Here is an 18,274-nt window from a genome sequence, read left to right as displayed (position 1 = left end):
TACCAAGGCTCGGTGTAGCTGTTCCTGCCACTTGGAGGTTGTCTCTCTTTTATGATGTTCTATATATATAACAGAGCCAAATTTAGGGGCTGGGGGAAGGAGAAGATTTATTACTCTGTCTCAAAATCTAACTTATATTTGCTCTTTAAACATGGTGAAGGCGTTAGCAGTGCAGTCGATGCATTTCATTACTTGCGCTGTAAATAATCATCTTTAGTGAGTCGTCGGGTCCACGATGCATTTTTTTGTTGTTTTTGTTTAACATTGCGTAATCAGTTTTTTTTCATCACCATTCTGGATTTTTTTTTAATTTACAAAAAACCCCAACATAAGCCAAACAACTAGCCAAATTGTTTTAGCCAGCCTAATGGTGGGAGGAGATGCAACCCCAGTGCTTCCTGTTCTACTGTGCTGATGGACCAGCTCCGCATCCCAGATCACTGTGGGAAGGCCAAAGGTTCCCAGGAACAGTACCAGGCAAGTGAGAGCCCCAGCAGATGGCCAGGGCTGTTCTGTATGTACCAATTTTTCTAATCCTTATGGAAAAGACATTTTTAGTTTCGGGACTATGGGGGGGGGAGGGGGGGAACAGACCTAAAAATGTGGGGTTTTTTTCCCTTTGCCTCGAGTTTTAGCAATGTTTTTTTTTCAAGTTTAGCAAAATTTAAAAAATTAATTTTAGCCCATTACTGGAATAAAGCGGGATAACACGTGAATCTCAGACCAGGCACCAGCCTCCTAAAGGCTCTTTCTTTTCCATTTTAAAAAAAATTAACTCTTACATGTGTTAAGGGACTTCGAGTAGTCTGAGACAACCTGCCTTATACCCAAAGTTATAATTCAGAGGAGGAAATACTTTTATTACTTTTTTTTAAATATACAGAAACTGAATTGAGATTTTTAGTTTAAGCAGGAATTCAGGCTTATCTCCAAAGTTGCCGCTGGAATTTCCATCCAGGGTGGGGTTGGGGTTTGGGTTTGGGAACACCAGAGGTGTTCACAGCTGCAGCTGGGCCTGGTGCTGTCCTGGCCCTGTTTTTACTTACACACACACTCACCCCCCCCTCATCTGTTCTGTTCTCAGTGCCAAGATAAGGGGGATTTGCCAGATACTAAAGCAAGCTGATACACTGGAAATCTATTTCTTATGAGTTCTTTATTCTGTCTTTCAATCCAGCCCCCAAATTCCACCCCATCCACACACCAGGCTGCCAGAGCCTCACGCTGTTCCACAGTATCTCATGATCCAATTTCAGGAGTGGGTACATTGGCAGTTAGTTTGCATTTTCACCAGAGAAAGACAGTAAAGAGTATAGCAATGGATTAGAATTTTATTTCATTTTCAACTGAAACTCCCAAAAGCTCACTCTCAACAAAACAGCTGTAATATTATAAATGAACCTTTATTAAAGACACTTCAATGCCATTTGTTAGACACTTCAATATCTTACATGTTTTTCAATGTACAACATTGTACCAAATTTTCTAATAAATAAATAACTTTGTACACAAAAGTAATACTTCCTCTTTCACATTGCCTCTTAGAAGCAGCAAATTCACATATTTAGTGGAAGTCATAACATTAGGCAGTTAACTTTATTCAGAAACATTATTTTCAAATGTTAACGTGGCAAATATGCTTTTGTATCCGCAATGGTGATGACTTTTCTGCCAGCAAAATGAATCCATTGTATCATTCCCATCTTCCCCGTGTCCCTGGCTCCATGAGTCGGTTCTGGAGCACTTTTCCCTTCAGTAAAGGGAAAAAACTATGCTCGGTTTATAATTTTCTAACATCCATTTCCTCTGCTTTGAATAAACTTGGCACTCAACATAATTCACCACCTGTCTCAAAGTGCAAACGTGTCAATAGTCAGGAACTGGTACAGACAGGTACTGGCTGAATTACGCCTCGATTCATCCAGGGGCAGCTGCTGCTCTGCACTGACACTCTCAGCAGCTGCTGGGCACAGAGGTGAGGTCCTTCCCTCAAGGTAAGGCTGGGCAGGACCAGCTTCTAATAACACCAAGGGGCACCTTGCATCCCTGGAAGCCCACAGGTGTGGCAGCACTCAAGCAGGTCCCTAAGTGATAAATCTGAACTGAAAATTAAGTGTTTCTGCCCTTGCCTCTGGTGCTTGTTTTGCGCCCCAGGCCTGGCAAAGGTGGATTCCCACCAGACTCACCCTCAGTGGAACTGGCATTTGAGTTGCTCCTAAAGAAAAAAGTAACAAACCAACCTAATACACCTTCCCTGAAAGTAGTCATCACCAGAGTTTTAGCAACCTCATATTAGCAGAACTCAAATCACAAAGAACTGGGAGTCCTCCATCCACAGGTAATGATGCCAACAGAAGGCAGCCCCTTGATAAATAAAAAGCGTCACAGTGAAGTCAGAAGTGACAAAGATCTGTTTGACTGAGGTGGGTATTTCTTTATCCCCCCCCATTAATGGATGAACTTAAAAGACCACATAAAAAATATTTGGGACATTGCCATTTAACAGTCTATTCAACCATAAATGCATGGTTCTCCTTCTAATGAGTGTATTTCTGACTAGCCCAGAATTGCTACACGAGGCAGCATAACTCACTTGAAGGTGATATTTTCATAATACAGAGTCTGGCTGCAGATGGGGCCAATGGTGTTCAACTAACAAAGTGTAATATTGTGTTGCAGGGAAAAAAAGCATCGGATGAATTAATGGTACAGCTGTCCCCTTAGGAGTGCGATTTAGTTTTGTTGACAAAACAGCTCTATGGTTTCCAACCCCCTCCAGAACAGATGTATTTTTTGGGTGTTAATATGCATTATACTGGCACGGGTTATTCCCTCTAAGCAGGGCAAGGCTGGATCATTACAGGCACCTCACGCAGGTAAAGCTGGATCCTCTGGGAGTGAGTGTTGTGGTGATCAGTGCTGTGACAGCTCACGTGGCAGGTAACACCTTCTGTGATGATGTTTTTGAAAGGTGCACTGTGTGAGACCACCCCTGGTTTACTGCACAAGTTATTTATTTTGGTAACGACTGCTTCCTAGCCATGACAGCCTTTTCCTCTGGTTGTTTTGGGGCTCCACACTGTTGCTGAGTTTTTTAGTGCCTCTTGTGTGGTCCACTCTAACATCTCACAGAGTCACAGTTCAAATACTAATTTTTATGCAGTTTTGAAAAATAAAGGAATTTAAGTTCTTCCAGCAACAGGAAAATATCAGGTTGCTATGTAATTTCCCATTGCTTTTTTTCCTTATAAACTTCATTTGAAACAGTTGAAGATCTCTGTTTAAATGTGTTAAGTGCAATAAATTTCAAAGGGGAAGGAAATTTGTGCTAAGTAACCCAATTGATATTTAGAATCATGCACATGCACGTGGCTGGCTCGTGTCCAGCCTCTCATCCACCAATACAAGTCTCTCTCCATAGGGCTGCTCTTGGTCACTTCTCTGCCCAACCTGTACCTGGGATTGCCCCAACCCAGGTGTACTCGATGTAAAGGATCTTCCATTGAAAAGAGGACAGTCCCTTTGGAATAGTCTGGCTTTTTAAAGTTCTGTTTATGCATTTAAGGCACCAGAATTATTTCTCTCACAAAGTTTAACAGCAATCCGATACTGAAAACAATATTGCCAAAATTGTAAAATTTCACTCAGTTTTCCATGCACTAAAGATTAAAATAGCCTCTGTAAAAGATATATATATATATATTTATATATGAAAACTCTTATGTACAATTGTATCAAATACTTTTCTCTTTACACAATAATCCCTTGCATTTATGTGCTTCATATGCAAGTTGACTTTTGAACACTTCATACTTCTCAGGGAAGTTTTAAACTATGTACAATCAGATGACGCTCGAACAGGAGTTTGTTCCCCATACAAGCTTGTTTCTCATACCTCAGTCAGTTGCCTTTGACAGGTCATCAGTTCGAGATTCGAGGTAGAAGTAAGTAGCCTATATACTCTGTGCAAAAAAAAAAAAAAATTAAAAAAAAATAATAGTGTATTAATTTGCACTGTCAGTCTGTGCTCTCAGTCCGGTGACCTGGTCGGTGGCTTCGGCTCGTGAGCGGAGTCACAGGGCTGGGCTCCGCTGGGCAGCAGGACCTGCTCCACCTCTGCTGCACTCTGCAGATCCAGTAGTGCTGGGGGCATCTCGGGAAGCACATTCAGTTGCTTTAATGACCCTCCTGCTGGTGAAGCTCTCACCAAATTAAGGTTGTTAAGCTCTGAAGGTTTTGCTGCTGCCTGTGAAGAGCCTGCAAAAACCCAAAGGACAGCAGGGTTAGCTGATGCTCAGCCTGCCAGCACTCATCCTCCATGACCTTGGAGGTCTTTTCCAGCCTTAATGACTCTATAATTCTATTCTATGATAAAACCACCCCTGCTGCTATCATTCACACCCCTGACTCAGTTAAAAAGGCTGATGGGAGCACGCAGGGCTCTGCTCTAACCCCGACAGTGCATGTGAGGAGCAGAATCGAGCCCAGGGGAGAACGTACCGTGTGTGTCTGCAAGCAGCGGGCTGGCCGAGCTCACAGGCCTTATTCTGTCGTGGTTGCTGGGGTAGAGGGTCCCGTCTGTTTCCACCCTCTTGCCGCTGGCAATCCCGTTGCAGGGCTGAGGATGAAGAAGGCTGGTGCCTGCACCCCTCTTCCTATTCCGTTCCTTGCTGCTCAGTGTGTTGGGATGGGGGTTATCCACAGTCTTAAGGCTCTCGGGGTAGTACTCGGAGTCCCTGGGGTAAATGTGGACGTTCATGCTGTCCGTGCTGCTGCTGCAGTCCGTGCACACCACGGGCAGCCCGTAGCCTTTGGGGGAGGAAGGGAAAACAGCAACAAACCAAGATGAGCAGCTGGAAGTGGTCAGCACTGGAGCACACAAGTGGTCAGCACTGGAGCTGCCCTGGAAAGGGCAGCTCTGTTTAGTTTGGTGTGGGAATCTCTCACTAAGTAACGTGGACACTTCCCGTTTTTACACAGGGCTGCCACACACCTGCTTTTCAGAACTCTGTAGCCACCATCACTAAAGGTAGTTTCAACTAATAGGCTTAGCTGGTTGGGGTTTTTTACTTCAAAGAATTTGTGACCTTTTAAGGAAAAAAAAACAACTTGTGCATTTATTTCCTTTCCCAAGCTTTCTAGTCAGGGTAGAAATGCAAAGTGGAACTTTCCTCTACCTGCTTTAAAATACCAAGTTTACCTTTCTCATTTTTGTACTGGTCCTTTACAGGGATCACCAACATCTCACACTGTTATCTCAGATATGCTATTACTGTTAGTGGGAACAACAGATGAGCTGAAATCAAAGCAGTTGCAAGCAGGAAGGAGTTGCTATATGTTGAAAGTTAATTTCCTTAGTGCACTCAACAACTTTCCGTTATTAAACTTTACAATTTCTTCTGGAGAGAAAATTTGTTTCCCTGGCTCTTTTTGTGTGGCTGTTACAATACAGCAAGAGAACAGAAAACACATCCTAAAAATAGAAAAGTACGAGCGTAACACCCAAGAAATTGGCAAAGAGCAGAGGCAGGTGTAGTGCCCAAAACAACCTTTAGATTTTGAAAATAAATAAATTAAAATGAGGCTGAGCTTTGAAGTCGACAGCCTCTTTCAAAGAGTGTGAAAAAATTTAACACCTTCAGTTTGAAAGCGCTCTCACATTTTAGGAATATTTCAAATCAGAATTCCCATCAGCTAGCTGCAAGGAATGGTGATCGTGAGCTTTAGTCTGTCTCTTTCTGATGGTTCCTCAAATTCCAAATATCCAAGCTTGAGAGAGGATCAAAGCAAGCAGAAAAAAGTAAATTTACTGTGCTCGCACCTGAGAATCATTCTGGGCTTTTTTTTCTCTGAAAGTAAAAATTTCTCGTGTTCATTCTGCCTGACTATGAGGGCTTTCTGATCTATACAAACACGAAATGCCTTCCCAGATTAATGGGTTTTGTACCTGTCTTATCTGGAACAAGCATTCCATCAGCCATGTCTTCAGTTTTCCAAGTGTCTTTATTATAGCTGATACACAGCTTGGGCTGTCTGCAACCTACAGCGGGAGCTTCAACATCTGGACACCTTCCAGCATCAGTCTGACACATACCTGTAACAAACGAACCAGCTGGTTAAAGAGTACATCCATCTGCTCCCAGTTAAATGACTTGTTAGTCTTATTTCTACTGTAGAAGGGAGAAAAAATAGCAGTGGAGATAATAGATAATTTTCAGATAACGTTTAACAGAATAAATCCTGTACAATCTCAGGGGAATCTCAGTTCAGAACGCTTAACTTCTCCTCCCTAACGTGTTTAAATACTGTAAAACCCCAACATTTAATTTCTAAGCCTGAAGGCAGGGACAGGCCATGTTAATGTATTTTCTAGTAGAGCCTAACTATGGGTAAACCTGATGCCAAAAAACTAATCCAAAAATAGTCCTTAGGGTCTGACTGAGCAGTTTCTGAGGCAGCCTGCTTGCAGGAACACTTATTCCTGGGAGAGGAGAGGAGAGTTCTGTGAAGTCAAAGACATCCCTGCTCTGCATAAGTGCAGGAGCCAGGGAACTGCATTATGAAGATCTCTCAGATAACTCACAAGTATTTTGGGCTGCAATTTCTACCTCCCCATTTCAAGTGCAGATACAGCACAGCAGAAGAAACAGCTAAACCCTTTCTCACCGTTGCTGTCGATGTGCCCGTTGGGTTGCTGGGTGTCCACTCTGATGGCCACGTCCTGCCGCTCCGACAGAGTCCCCTGGGAGGACAAGTAGCTCGGCACGTCTGGAGGCACAATAGTCTCATCTAGAGCAGTGGGGGCAGAGAAATGTCAGTTCCCAGTAAGATTTTCAGAGGCATATAAAATCATGTTTTCAAGAGAAATTTGGGACCAAATCTAGAACTGGTGTTTTCTGTAGATGCCATGGAAACGGAGCTGTCTAAGTTCTCTTCTCCCTTCAGAAGCCCTACTCCTGGTTTTTAAAAGCTTAAAAGCTGTGTGAGAGAGTGCTGATAAAGGCACTTGGAGTCTTTGCATTTGGCATGGTCAATACAAGGTAGGTGGAGTAGAACTGTTTCTTCAGGACAAGTAAATCCTTTCCTTTCCCCTGAAAATCAGAGTCCCTTCTTTGACTCAAGTCCTCTGTCTCCTGAAGTTAGGAGTAAAAGGATTCTGGAGAACAGGGTCATAGATTCACTTAAGCAGGCAAGTAAGTCTTAAGCCCCTTGGCTGTCCTTGGCTCTCTCCATTTTCTACAAGGCAATTTCAGTTTCCCCTGTCACACAAAACCAAGTGAAACTCTATTACACCAGGCATAAAGCCCTAAATTTTGAGGCCTGAAAAAAGTAGTTAAAAAAGAACCCCATTGATACATCACACTGCTGTTAGCGTATCCAAGACTTCCTACGTAGACTATGTCTTTAAAATCCTGTTATACTCTATATAAAGCTAAGCAAAATATAGGAAGGCTGCAAATCCCAGCAGGGTGGGAAAGTCTTAGGCTGGTTCTTCCATACTTCTGTTCTGTTCAGAGGCTGCATAATATTGAAAGCAGGAGACTTTATTGCCACTGCAACACATAATTTCAGCACCAAATTATCCCTTCTTCATATCAGGAGGAAGAAATAAATATTACTTCTTCCTTTAAAAAGTAACAGATATCCCACATCAGCAGGACTACAACAGCTCTTACAGCCAACATGGAAAAAGGGATTCCACCTTCAAAATCTAATTTTTCAAGTTTTGAAATTGAAGTCTTTGAAAATATAAATTCCCAAGAAGTAAGACAGGTTCTCAGCATCATGGACATAATCCAGACTGTCTCAAGAGTTATCATTTATGGTCATGCAAAATCAAAGTTGCAAAGCAATGGCTGGAACTACTGCCAAGTGGAAAAGACCTTCCTGAAGAGGAAGCCAAGGGGAGAAATGCAGCTCTGAACATGCTTCAGCAGCAAGTGAAAGCTGGTTCCAGCTCTGTGTGCCAAGAGAACCACGGACATAAGACAACTGCTGCTCCAGTGTGGCTGTGTGGCTCCCTGACAGGTGATTCACCCTCAGTGGGACATTTGACAGCACAAAAGGTCAGAGGAAGCCTCAGCAGGAGACTGGAGCTACCTGTGTTGGTGACACTGTATTCTTCACTCTTCTTCCTGGTTTGGTAGATGATGCAGACCCAGACCAGGGAGGTGAGCACGATGCTGCACACCACAGCGATGGTGATGATCCCCACCGTGGTCCGGTCCTTCCTGCAGCCCAGGGACTGCAGGATGCTCACGTGGCTGTGCGCACGCTCCGTCCCCAGGGTGTTGGACATCTCACAGGTGTACTTCCCAGCATCCTCCAAGACAACATTCCTAACAATCAGCAGCTGGTTGCCAGAGGTGAAGTGGTGCCTTTCTGTCACGACCAGGGGCTGGTCACCTTTCAGCCAGGTGATGCGGGGCGGGGGGCTCCCCGTGGCTTTGCACTGGAGAGCCACGGTCTCACCCACAGACACCACATGATCTTCCAAGGGATGAACCAAGGATGGTGTCTCTGCAGGAGAACAAACACAGAAATTAGTTCTTGGGGACGGTGTAGCAACAGATTAGACCGCACTCAACATTCCTGATGTTCCTGCAGACATAGCAGTGCACGAGGCAGGCACGTGCCCAGGAGCATGGCAGCTGCAAACCACAACAGATCCAACAACCACAACCGAGGCCTCATTTCCCATAACCAGTTGGTGTTAGTCTTCCCAAAAAGGAACCCCTGAGGACAAGGGTCAACAGTTGACATAAATTATTTCGTAGGACAAGAGAAATGGAGGGTGATTTCCTTTTGAAGGATTTTGCAAACAGCAAACAGGCTGGTTGGAGAGGCTCCCTCGGCAGGAGAGGAAATGTGACTTTATTGCTCCTTCTCTTAATTAATTTCATTAGTTAACTAGAGTGCAAAAGAATGAAATAAGACAGAGCACGGACTCTGTCTCTTTTCTGTATCTGCAACTGGCAGAGCACTTGAACAGCCATCTCTCCCAACTCCCACTTCCAGGCCACTTGGGCACCAGGGGCCCCGGCTTACCCAGGACAGTCAGGGTGGCGTTGGCGAGCACGGAGCCCGCAGAGTTCTGTGCCGTGCAGCTGTAGACACCCATGTCCTCGATCTTCACGTCCGTGATGAAGAAGACGTCGTCGTCGGGCATGACGTGCATGCGGCGCTCCCGGGCCGCGGGGAAGTCGGTGCCGCCGTCCTTCTGCCAGGCGATCTGCGGCGTGGGGTGTCCCTCTGCCGCGCACTCCAGCCGCGCCGTCGTCCCCGTCCGGCTCGTGATGTCATGGGGAGTTTTGATAAACGAGGGCAACACTGACATAAAGGAAAACAAGAAAAGGGATGAGCAATCCCATGGGGAAAACACCATATCCTGCGCGGTTCTGTTTTCCTTTCCAGCGAGGATTAATGTGACAATTACCCACGGGCACTGTGCTTCTGCACGATATCTCTGAACTGCTGAGGACTAACCCTGTGTTCCTAGAGAACACACCTGTCTGCAGAGACCATGACCAGCCCCGCTCAGATCAGTAGAGCTGGGATCAAAACTAATTTTCTTTGGTGATTATCCTGGAAAAAAAAAGCTATTATCTTTCCTACAGAGAACTTCCAATCACGACATCCCTCTTCCTTGTATCCTTTTGTATTTTCATTTCCATTGGCTATTTTCATTTTCATTGGGCCATTTTAGTGAGCAAAGACTCTACCTGAACAGCCAAAGAGATGCAGCTAAAGCTGTTAAGAATGTGCTGAAGTGCTTGGCTGGGTGGCAGCCATCCCAAACCTGGTCTGTGCTCCTCACAGGGCACTTCTCACCATCCACTGAGCTACAGGCAGCTGCTGTGAAGAGATTAAGAGCTCCCCACCATCAGGAATGGACCCTCGGGAATAACCACCTGCCAGAAATGAGTCCCAAGGAACTGTACTGTGTACCAGCTCAGGCTGAGAAAAGGAACAAGAAAGCAGCTTCCCACTCACCATTAACAGTGAGCCGGGCCTTGTTGGAGTAGGTGGAGCCGAAGTGGTTGGTGATGATGCACTGGTACCGCCCCTCGTGCGCGAAGGTGACGTGCCGGAGGTGCAGGATGGTGGTGCACTCCATCACCTCCCCGTCCTTCGCCCGCACGTGGGCAAAGTTCTCGATCTCGGCGTTGTGCAGCATCTCATTGTCCTTCTTCCAGGCAAACATCATGGGGGAGCTGCTGCTGCTGGCGGCCAGGCAGGTGAACCTGATGTCCTTCCCAAGGACTGCCACTGTGGTCTCGGGCTGGATGATGATCTGTGGCTTGGGGAAATCATCTGTGGGAAAACAGCAGGAGTGGTTAGTGCTGGACTATGAGGGAAGACTTCAGCAAGCCAAGAGATGCAATGAGAAACTGAACAGTGCATAAATGGAAGTTATTATTGCACATCTGCTTTTATACCCACTGTTGTACATGCACTGCAGCGTCAAGGCTGGCTCTGTAGTGCACAACTCCACTGAGGGGCTGGTTTAGGTGGGACTGTTTTTCCTCTGGGTCCTTCTGTCACCAGTGGGCTGTCAGACACCTACAAAATGCCCAGCTCCTTCACCAATGTAGCTGAACCTGAGAAAGACACTATGGTCTACAGAAAATATCCTTCCTTGTACAACTCATGCATGAAGAGCACGACTGAACTTACAACTTCACCTCCAGGTTTGCATTAGTGTGAAGCAGGACGGGAGAGCAGGAGGGCACTTAGAGGGCTGCAAATGCCACCTCTAGGGAAAAATGCCCACAAGAGGTTGTAGTGAGGTGGGAATTGGTCTCTTCCCCCAGGTAAAAAGCAACAGAACAAGAGGAAATTGCCTCAAGTTGTGCCAGGGGAGGCTTATATTAGCTAATAGGAAAGATTTCTTCACTGAAAGGGTTGTCAAGCACCAGAACAGGCTGCCCAGGGAAATGGCAGAGTCACCATCCCTGGAGGTATTTAAAAGACACATAGATGTGGCACTCAGGGATGTGGTTTAGAGGTGGGCTTGGCACTAGTAGGTTGATGGCTGGACTCAATGTTCTTGCAGGTCTTTTCCAACCTGAAGGATTCTATGACTCTACACAGCCTGTGCTGTCAGAGCAGAAACAGCTGTATTTGCCTCTGTCACCTGCCTGGGGTGGAAAGCTTCACACACTCTCTCTGTGCCCTGAAGACTGTTGGTTTTAGCAAGGGTCCAAGCAGATTCATTTATTAGATTTCTACAAATGGTGTAATTTAATATTTGACTAAGGTTTAATTAAACAGCCAGGCCTCTGGAACCAGGAGTATACTAGTGCCTGGAGGACTTGGCAGGCACTGGGAAGCAAAGCTGTCTTTGCTTTGTGATGTTGCTGTGGGGATGGAGCCTTCAGGATCTCTTTTTCCAGATGAGCACAGCAAGCCTCCCAGCCTGCTCAGACAGAGGCCACCTAGGCAGAGTCCTGCCACTGGGGGATCAGGAGGGACATGGGACCACAGCTGGAACAAAGTGTCCACTCAGTGTTCAATGCAAGTCATGCATTCAGCTTATTTAAACAGTGTTTGCAAAAGCTCATTTTTCCTTCAAACACCCATTTGCAGCTCCACCCAGGATCCACACTGGTTGGCTCCAATGCACAAAGTTTGGCTCCCAAACCAGGCCTTTCTTTTCCACAAAAGCTGAGTGCATGAGCAGCATCAATTTGGCCTCCTCTGATCATTTAAATTTCTTCATGAGAGAGGTAGCAGATGTTTGTGTGTGCTGGATATTAAGTAAAGCTGCTTTGCAACCACAGCTCAGGTGCAGAGTCAACTGCAGTATTTGGGTGGGCCTTACTGGTCCAAAAAATCAGCTGTGATGGAGATTCTCCTCTGCTTTTTAACTCTTTGCTATTTCCAAGAGGGAGAAAAGATACGTGAAGAACACAAAGCCACAGAAGCAGGTCAGAACACTGCAGAGAGGAAAAAATTACAGCCGCAGTCTTGATAGTATCAAACTGAGAGGACTGAGCAAGTCTCTGTGCAGCCCCATCTGGAAGTGGAACAGGCATTAGTCCCTTTTGATTTAACACTCAGGGAGCCCTGCAAGGAATACACTCGGTTCAAGCAATGCACTGTGTGGTTTTGGTGGGAAATAAATTGTAGCCAATGACAAATTTTTAAAATGCAGGCTTGGGCTTCCTTTGATCCCACTGAATAACAAAACAAAACAGAAACCGTCTCGTAATAACATGCTGGTTGTCAAAAGAAAATGTTTCCCAAGTGAGTCCTACCCTTCATACAACCTCAAAACACGCAGGCGAGACTTACCACACACAAAACTTTCTGGCAGGATGGCAAAAATGCTCTTGCTTTTCAGTGACTCAGGATGGGCACAGGTGGCCACCACAAAGGACTGCAGCTCCTTCTCCACTAACCACTGGGGCAGCCACTTCAGCTGGCAGTCGCAGAGGAAGCTGTCGCTGTTAATGTGGCTGCAGGGAAACAAAACCAACAGCAGCCTGCTGTGAGTCCTACACGGAGAGAAGGCTGGAAGGCTCACAGCCCTTTCATGTCAGACACATTCCTCCCGCCCCCCCAGCATGGGTGGAAGGGAAAAAAGGCCTGCAGGAATGTCCTCGAGGCACTAAAGATGTTAAATACATGACACATTTAAACAGCATTTCATCTCCACATAGAGCAACCCACTCCTGTACTACAGTGACACTCTAGCACGTTGTATTTATTAACCACCTTCCAGAGTGATCCCCAGGAACAGATAAGCAAAGTCATCCCTGGCTTAAGGGATACAAGCTGAGGCAGATCATCTACAACAGAGCGGTGCAACAGAGGCAAAAGGCAACAGGCCTGTCTTGCCCTCTCTCATCTCTCATTATCACACACATTCCTCCTCTGCCTCTGTGGTTTGAGCATCTTTGGTGGGAACAAATTCAGGACTTAACTGCTAAACAGTGAGAGGATGCCCAACTCCCACTGTAAAGGCCTTGAGTTCCCTCTGTGGCCAACCCTAGGGCAGTAAATGGAGAGGCTCTGCCTTCCATAAGGTGCATATTCACACACTGGCATCACCAGGGATAAGAGGTGTAGCTGGAGTTGTGTTTACTGATTAACAGAAGCAGTGGAAGAGGAGTGACGAAAGGTATTTGTGTAAACCCAAGAGGAACAGTCACTAGTTTGGAAAGCAAAACACGAAAACATTTCTCAGCATCCTGAGATGCTGAGAAATCCTGAGTTCCAAACCCCACCAGCACCACCCATGGCAGGGGCTTGGAACTAGACGATTTTTAAGGTCCTTTCCAAACCAAACCACTGGAGAATTCTATGATTCTATGATCAAAACAGTAACTTAGCACCTTCTGTTAGGAAAAGAGCTGTGAAAAAAGGAGCAAAGAAAATGGGAGCCTCAGGATTAACGTGTTTTTTAATATTCTGGGCCAAATTGTGGCATTATGGGATAAATCCTACTGGCTAGTTGGGACAGGTCACAGGGACCCTTCAGCATAATGCATTCTGCATGTATATGTCCTCTATCTGAACTTCTCCACAGTATAAACATTCCTTCACAGTATCTGGGATCTCACTAATTCTTCCCTAATAAGATCAATCTTTCACCTCAATTTTGTTCCAAGAGCCAGTGCAAAAGATAAGGTGGTTAAATACACAACAGACATGCAGCGTTTATCTTACTCATTCCCAGTCACTGGTATTAAATGTCACTGCTAACAGTGACCATCTGATTCTCATTTCCAATGTCAGGAAGAAGAACCTGTACCTGACCAAATACCAAATAAGTGATTTTGTGTTCCACAGACACTGCACTACTCCAGAGTGTAGCAATGCACTGACAATGGATTAAATATTTATGCAGAAGAGGAGAAAAGGAAACCAGGCAAGACTGGAAACAGTATCTGATAACAGTGCAGAGCCCCGGCCTGGAGCACAAGCAGCAGCTCTGATAACACATCCGTATTTTTACACCAAAAGGCTGGATGACAAGTGGATGCAGTTCAAATGGTGCTTATCACTGAAATATCAGTCCTGTGTGTGAACCCTAAACACAGGCACGGCAAGGGAGCAGATGAGCCATTGGGAATTAAATCTTTGGCAGCATGAGGAGGATAGCCAGCTAACAGGACCAGGGCTGGACTTCCTGAGCAGACAGGAATAATTGCACAGATGCAAAGCTGCTGGAAGAACCTGTCCCAATGATCTAATTTCACTCACTATTAAATGCAAGATGTTCCCGTGACAGCTACTCATGTGTAAAAATACCCCTCAGAGGAGGATAGAGGGGAGGGGGAAATAAATGAGTGGAAATGCAGACAACACCCGTGCTACTGCTCACGTCCAGGGCAAGGAAGGTCCCTGCCCCCTGAGTGGTGTGTGCAGGGCAATCACTTACAGCTGACGCAGGCTCTTCATCTTGGCAAAGGCGTCGGCTTGGATGGAGCGGATGGCATTGTCCCCCAGGTTCCTGCAGGCACAACCACAGGCAACGTGAACAAAAGGGATGCTATGACTGGGACAGTAGCAGTTGATTTGGTAGCTGCTTCTTAAGGCCAAATGCACTTGCAGCTCATAGAAATGTTCCTCAGAACACCTTGATTTTGATTAAGTATTCCTGAACAACAGTCAGTCAATAAAGATTACAGGAATAAATCACTAAGCCATTCCCTACCCCATCTTCTCACTATGCTTTCTCAGTCTCAGCTACCTCCATCATCCAAAGCTCAGAAATTCCTCAGCCCCCTTGATAACCAAAGATAGTCAGGAATGTCATACCAAATTGGACCTTCAGCAAACATAAGGAAAGCAAATACTTGCATTGAGCAACATCTGAGGAGTTATTGAAAGGGACTTGGAGAGAATACTGTTGACTTTGCAAAAAAATCACAATGTTTCCAAAAGAAGAGATTCTTAAAAGCTTCACTCATAACTATTGCTAAATAAAAGATTTATTTGCTCTCTGAAAAAGCACAGTGTCAGATTTAGGGCTGAAGTTTACTAAGTGACATGCAGGGTGGGCAATCACTGCTTGAAGAGGAAAATCTCAGTAGATCATTAAGGGCACCTTTATTTGGGAACGTAGCCCCAGTCAGGCAGCTCCAACCCTTCAGTGTGCTCTTGATGGCCACAGCATTTCATACACTCAACAGCCAATAAAACAAATAGAGCACAGTCACATACACTTTAACTGTCTTAATCCAGAAAGGAGGTTATTCATGAATCTCTGCTGGAGTCATCAGCCTTGGGATACAGAAAAAAATCACAGAGGCAGCCAAAATGTGCTTGTTGCAAGTGGCTCTAAGGCGGTTGTGCTGAATGGAGGTGTTCAGTGCCTGGATTGTCAGCAGTCATCTGCAACATGCACCACTGCCAGGGCCTGGATTTAGAAGGAAGTTGGGGCAAGGGAGGAGGAGAGAGGACTACATCTGAAACAGTGTATTTTCATTGGTAACAGCCTGCAAAGCGGCAATGTGCAAGTCAAGGCGATACTTATCCAAGAACAAATCAAAAAATTAAAGAGCATGCAGATTTGCCATATGTTCTATAACTTTGTTCCTGGCACAAAAAAAGGCCAAAGTTGAGGCGGACTTATAATGAGAAGGAAGCAGGTGGCCCCCACAAATGGACTGGCTTCTCAGTTTACAAAGACACTATTAAATTGCTAGCAGATCTCTCAAGCAGCTACTTTTGGCAGACCCCCCTTCCCAAGCTCTGAGGCATGGTGGGTTACTCACAGGTGCTCCAGGGCCTCCAATCCTGAGAACGCTTTCTTGGCCACCGACTTGATCTTGTTTCCAAACAGAGTTCTGTAGTTTCCAAACATCCAGTGCCAGATAAACAGAAAGAAAACGGGGAGAAGGGAGGCACAAAAAGAAGGAACACAATTAGTGTGGCTTTATCTGATACAGGCTCTCAGTGCAAGTCCCGCGAAATCTGAACTGCACAGAGATTAAGAGGGCTGGAGCACAGTCGCTTTCCTGCTCCTGAAATTAAATCCTTTTATCTGTATTTGAATTTAATAGTGATGACAGCGCAGAAGGGAATGTGCCATATCACGTAAAAAGGCAGGTTTGCTCCCGCGCTTGGAAACCAGCTTGCTGAGTAACAGAAGGTCCCCTCTATTCTTTGCAGGCTGACTGAGGACAGGATTAAGTGCAATGACAGTTTAACAAGATATTGGTCTCTCCCTGAAACACTTTTCATTTCTAACTTCTTCCCAGACAGGAAAAGAGTGGTGATTTATTCACTGCTTGGCCTGAAGGACCTTTTGCACACAAGACTGAGGGCTGGCCCTTGACTGTCCATTTACACAGCAGCTGACTGCAGGGACTGCTGCTTCCTTCCTTGGCTCATTACAAATGCAACTGCAAAATAATATAATGCAACAAATCATAGCCAAGGGGTAATTTCAAGGGGCAAAAAGTAGAAAAGGTCATGTCCAGAGCCGAGGAACGTGCTTGCTTGCCTCTGTGACCAGAGAGCATTCCTCTGAATCAGCAGCAGCACGAGAGGGACTATCAGTGGGCAACAGCCAGCTGGAGAGATCCCAGCCCAGCTGCCACCTCCAAAGTAACAGTTCTCTATAAATATTGACCGGTGGCGATAGGGCAGGGGCAGGGTTTGTGCCAAATGGACAGTCCCTCACCTGTTTTAATAAAACATCAATCACTGTCATTAATTAGGAACTGCTTTCCTTCCCCAAGCTCACTCTAAGGTTTATCCTCCAGGTGCATCTTTTATCACCATCTGCATCACATGGTGTTCAATACAAGTCCTCACCTCAGGAAAAAACTGGCACATCTAGTGCTGCCTTAGATTTTGACTTTTCCTTCAAGAGTTTTCCTTCAATATAGGGTGTGACCTATCTGCAACCTACTTTATTGATGGAATAATTCTAAATATCTACAGTGAGCTTTACTGAGCTCCTTGTTAGAGCACCAAACCCAAGGTTATCAGAGGTCCTCTCCATTGCATCCAAGTGCACGTGGCTGTTTGCTCTGGATGAAATACCCCCGGCACCAAAAGATGTGTGCAATCATGTGCACCATCCTTGGTAAAAGGGATGCTGCATTAATGAAGACTTTGAAAAATCCATTAGAAGGATTAATATAGTAAATAATTTACTATATGCAAACACTGGTCATATGGCTGCATCTGTTTTTCCATGCACTGATTTTTGGAGCCCTATTCCTAAATAAGGGTGTTATGAGGACATGATAAGGGTAATAAGGATAAGAGGAATTGGCCTCAAGTTGTGCCAGGGAATGTTTAGATTAGATATCAGGAAAAAATTATTCACAGAAAAGGCTGTAAAGCATTGGAACAGACTGTCCAGGGAAGTGGCAGAGTCATCATCCCTGAAGTGTTCTACAAACATGTGGACATTGCACTTGAGGACATGGTTTAATGGCAAACATGGTGGTGGTGCTGGGTTGACAGTTGGACTTGATCACCTTTCCAGCCTTAATGATTCTATGAAAATTAGATGGGCATCTGTTGTTGAAAAAATTAAGTTGAGCTTGGGTTTGATAATTGGAGATTTCTATTGATTGTTTATAGTAGATTTTGGATTTTGAAAATTGGAGCTACTGATGATATCTGTTTACCTATCTGGGCAGAGATCTGGAGATGGGAATACACAATGTATTGTGTACTTGTGTAGGTTCATACAAATTTATGGCTGCACATGAGAAACACATAACACACCTAACAAAGCCAGGCCTCGGGGAACTCCTGAAACTCAGTCACACCTTGCGAATTTCAGCTGTGCACTTCTCCAAATCTGAAATGGTTTGAACCCAGCAGCCCCCTTCAAAGGGCTGTGGCAGGCTGGAATGTGAAGGCAGCTGGATGCAGCTCACAATTAGCCAGCTCACAGCCATCCCTGAGCGCTCCTCCACCGGCAGAGCCGGGCACAGCTCTCCCCGTGATTGCTCAAGTGTAATTACATGCCAGGCACGCAATTCATTAGAAAGCAGTATTTTCTCCTCCTGCCAGTTGTACACCTGCAGGAAGATCTCAGTCGCTGAGTGAGCCATCAAAAAACCGGTTACATTTAGCAGCTTGAGTAATTAGGAACCTCGTTTGTTCCCCAGTGATTCCATCGATGCTTTTTATGCTTCGGTGCTTCTCAACTCCCGTTCTTGAAACAACATTTTAATTTAGGCCTGTGCTCTCCATCCTGGAGAGCTTCATATATAATTCAGAGAAGGCTAAAGTGACTGGCCTCCCCATCTCTGTTTAACACCTTCATGTCAGCGAACAACCCTCTCTGTGCTAA

General features: G+C 45.3%; 1 protein-coding gene across 1 annotated transcript in view; it reads right to left on the bottom strand.

Moving 5' to 3' along the window:
• Window positions 1-1,311: 1,311 nt before the first annotated feature.
• Window positions 1,312-18,274, bottom strand: part of LRIG1 (leucine rich repeats and immunoglobulin like domains 1) — a 92,330-nt gene continuing 75,367 nt past the window's right edge. The window contains exons 10-19 of the mRNA XM_064667248.1: window positions 15,729-15,800; window positions 14,390-14,461; window positions 12,298-12,461; window positions 9,994-10,314; window positions 9,049-9,330; window positions 8,101-8,520; window positions 6,667-6,789; window positions 5,948-6,094; window positions 4,501-4,809; window positions 1,312-4,257 (exon numbers count right to left, since the gene is read on the bottom strand). Of these exons, the coding sequence (XP_064523318.1) occupies window positions 4,031-4,257; window positions 4,501-4,809; window positions 5,948-6,094; window positions 6,667-6,789; window positions 8,101-8,520; window positions 9,049-9,330; window positions 9,994-10,314; window positions 12,298-12,461; window positions 14,390-14,461; window positions 15,729-15,800 (2,137 nt within the window). The 3' untranslated portion in view covers window positions 1,312-4,030. The remainder of the gene's footprint in view (window positions 4,258-4,500; window positions 4,810-5,947; window positions 6,095-6,666; window positions 6,790-8,100; window positions 8,521-9,048; window positions 9,331-9,993; window positions 10,315-12,297; window positions 12,462-14,389; window positions 14,462-15,728; window positions 15,801-18,274) is intronic.

This window comes from Pseudopipra pipra, chromosome 11 (genome assembly GCF_036250125.1).
Source record: "Pseudopipra pipra isolate bDixPip1 chromosome 11, bDixPip1.hap1, whole genome shotgun sequence".
In the NCBI taxonomy this organism is placed as follows: domain Eukaryota; kingdom Metazoa; phylum Chordata; class Aves; order Passeriformes; family Pipridae; genus Pseudopipra; species Pseudopipra pipra.
Note: the sequence above shows the minus strand (reverse complement) of the source record. Positions and strands in the feature narration are given on the sequence as shown.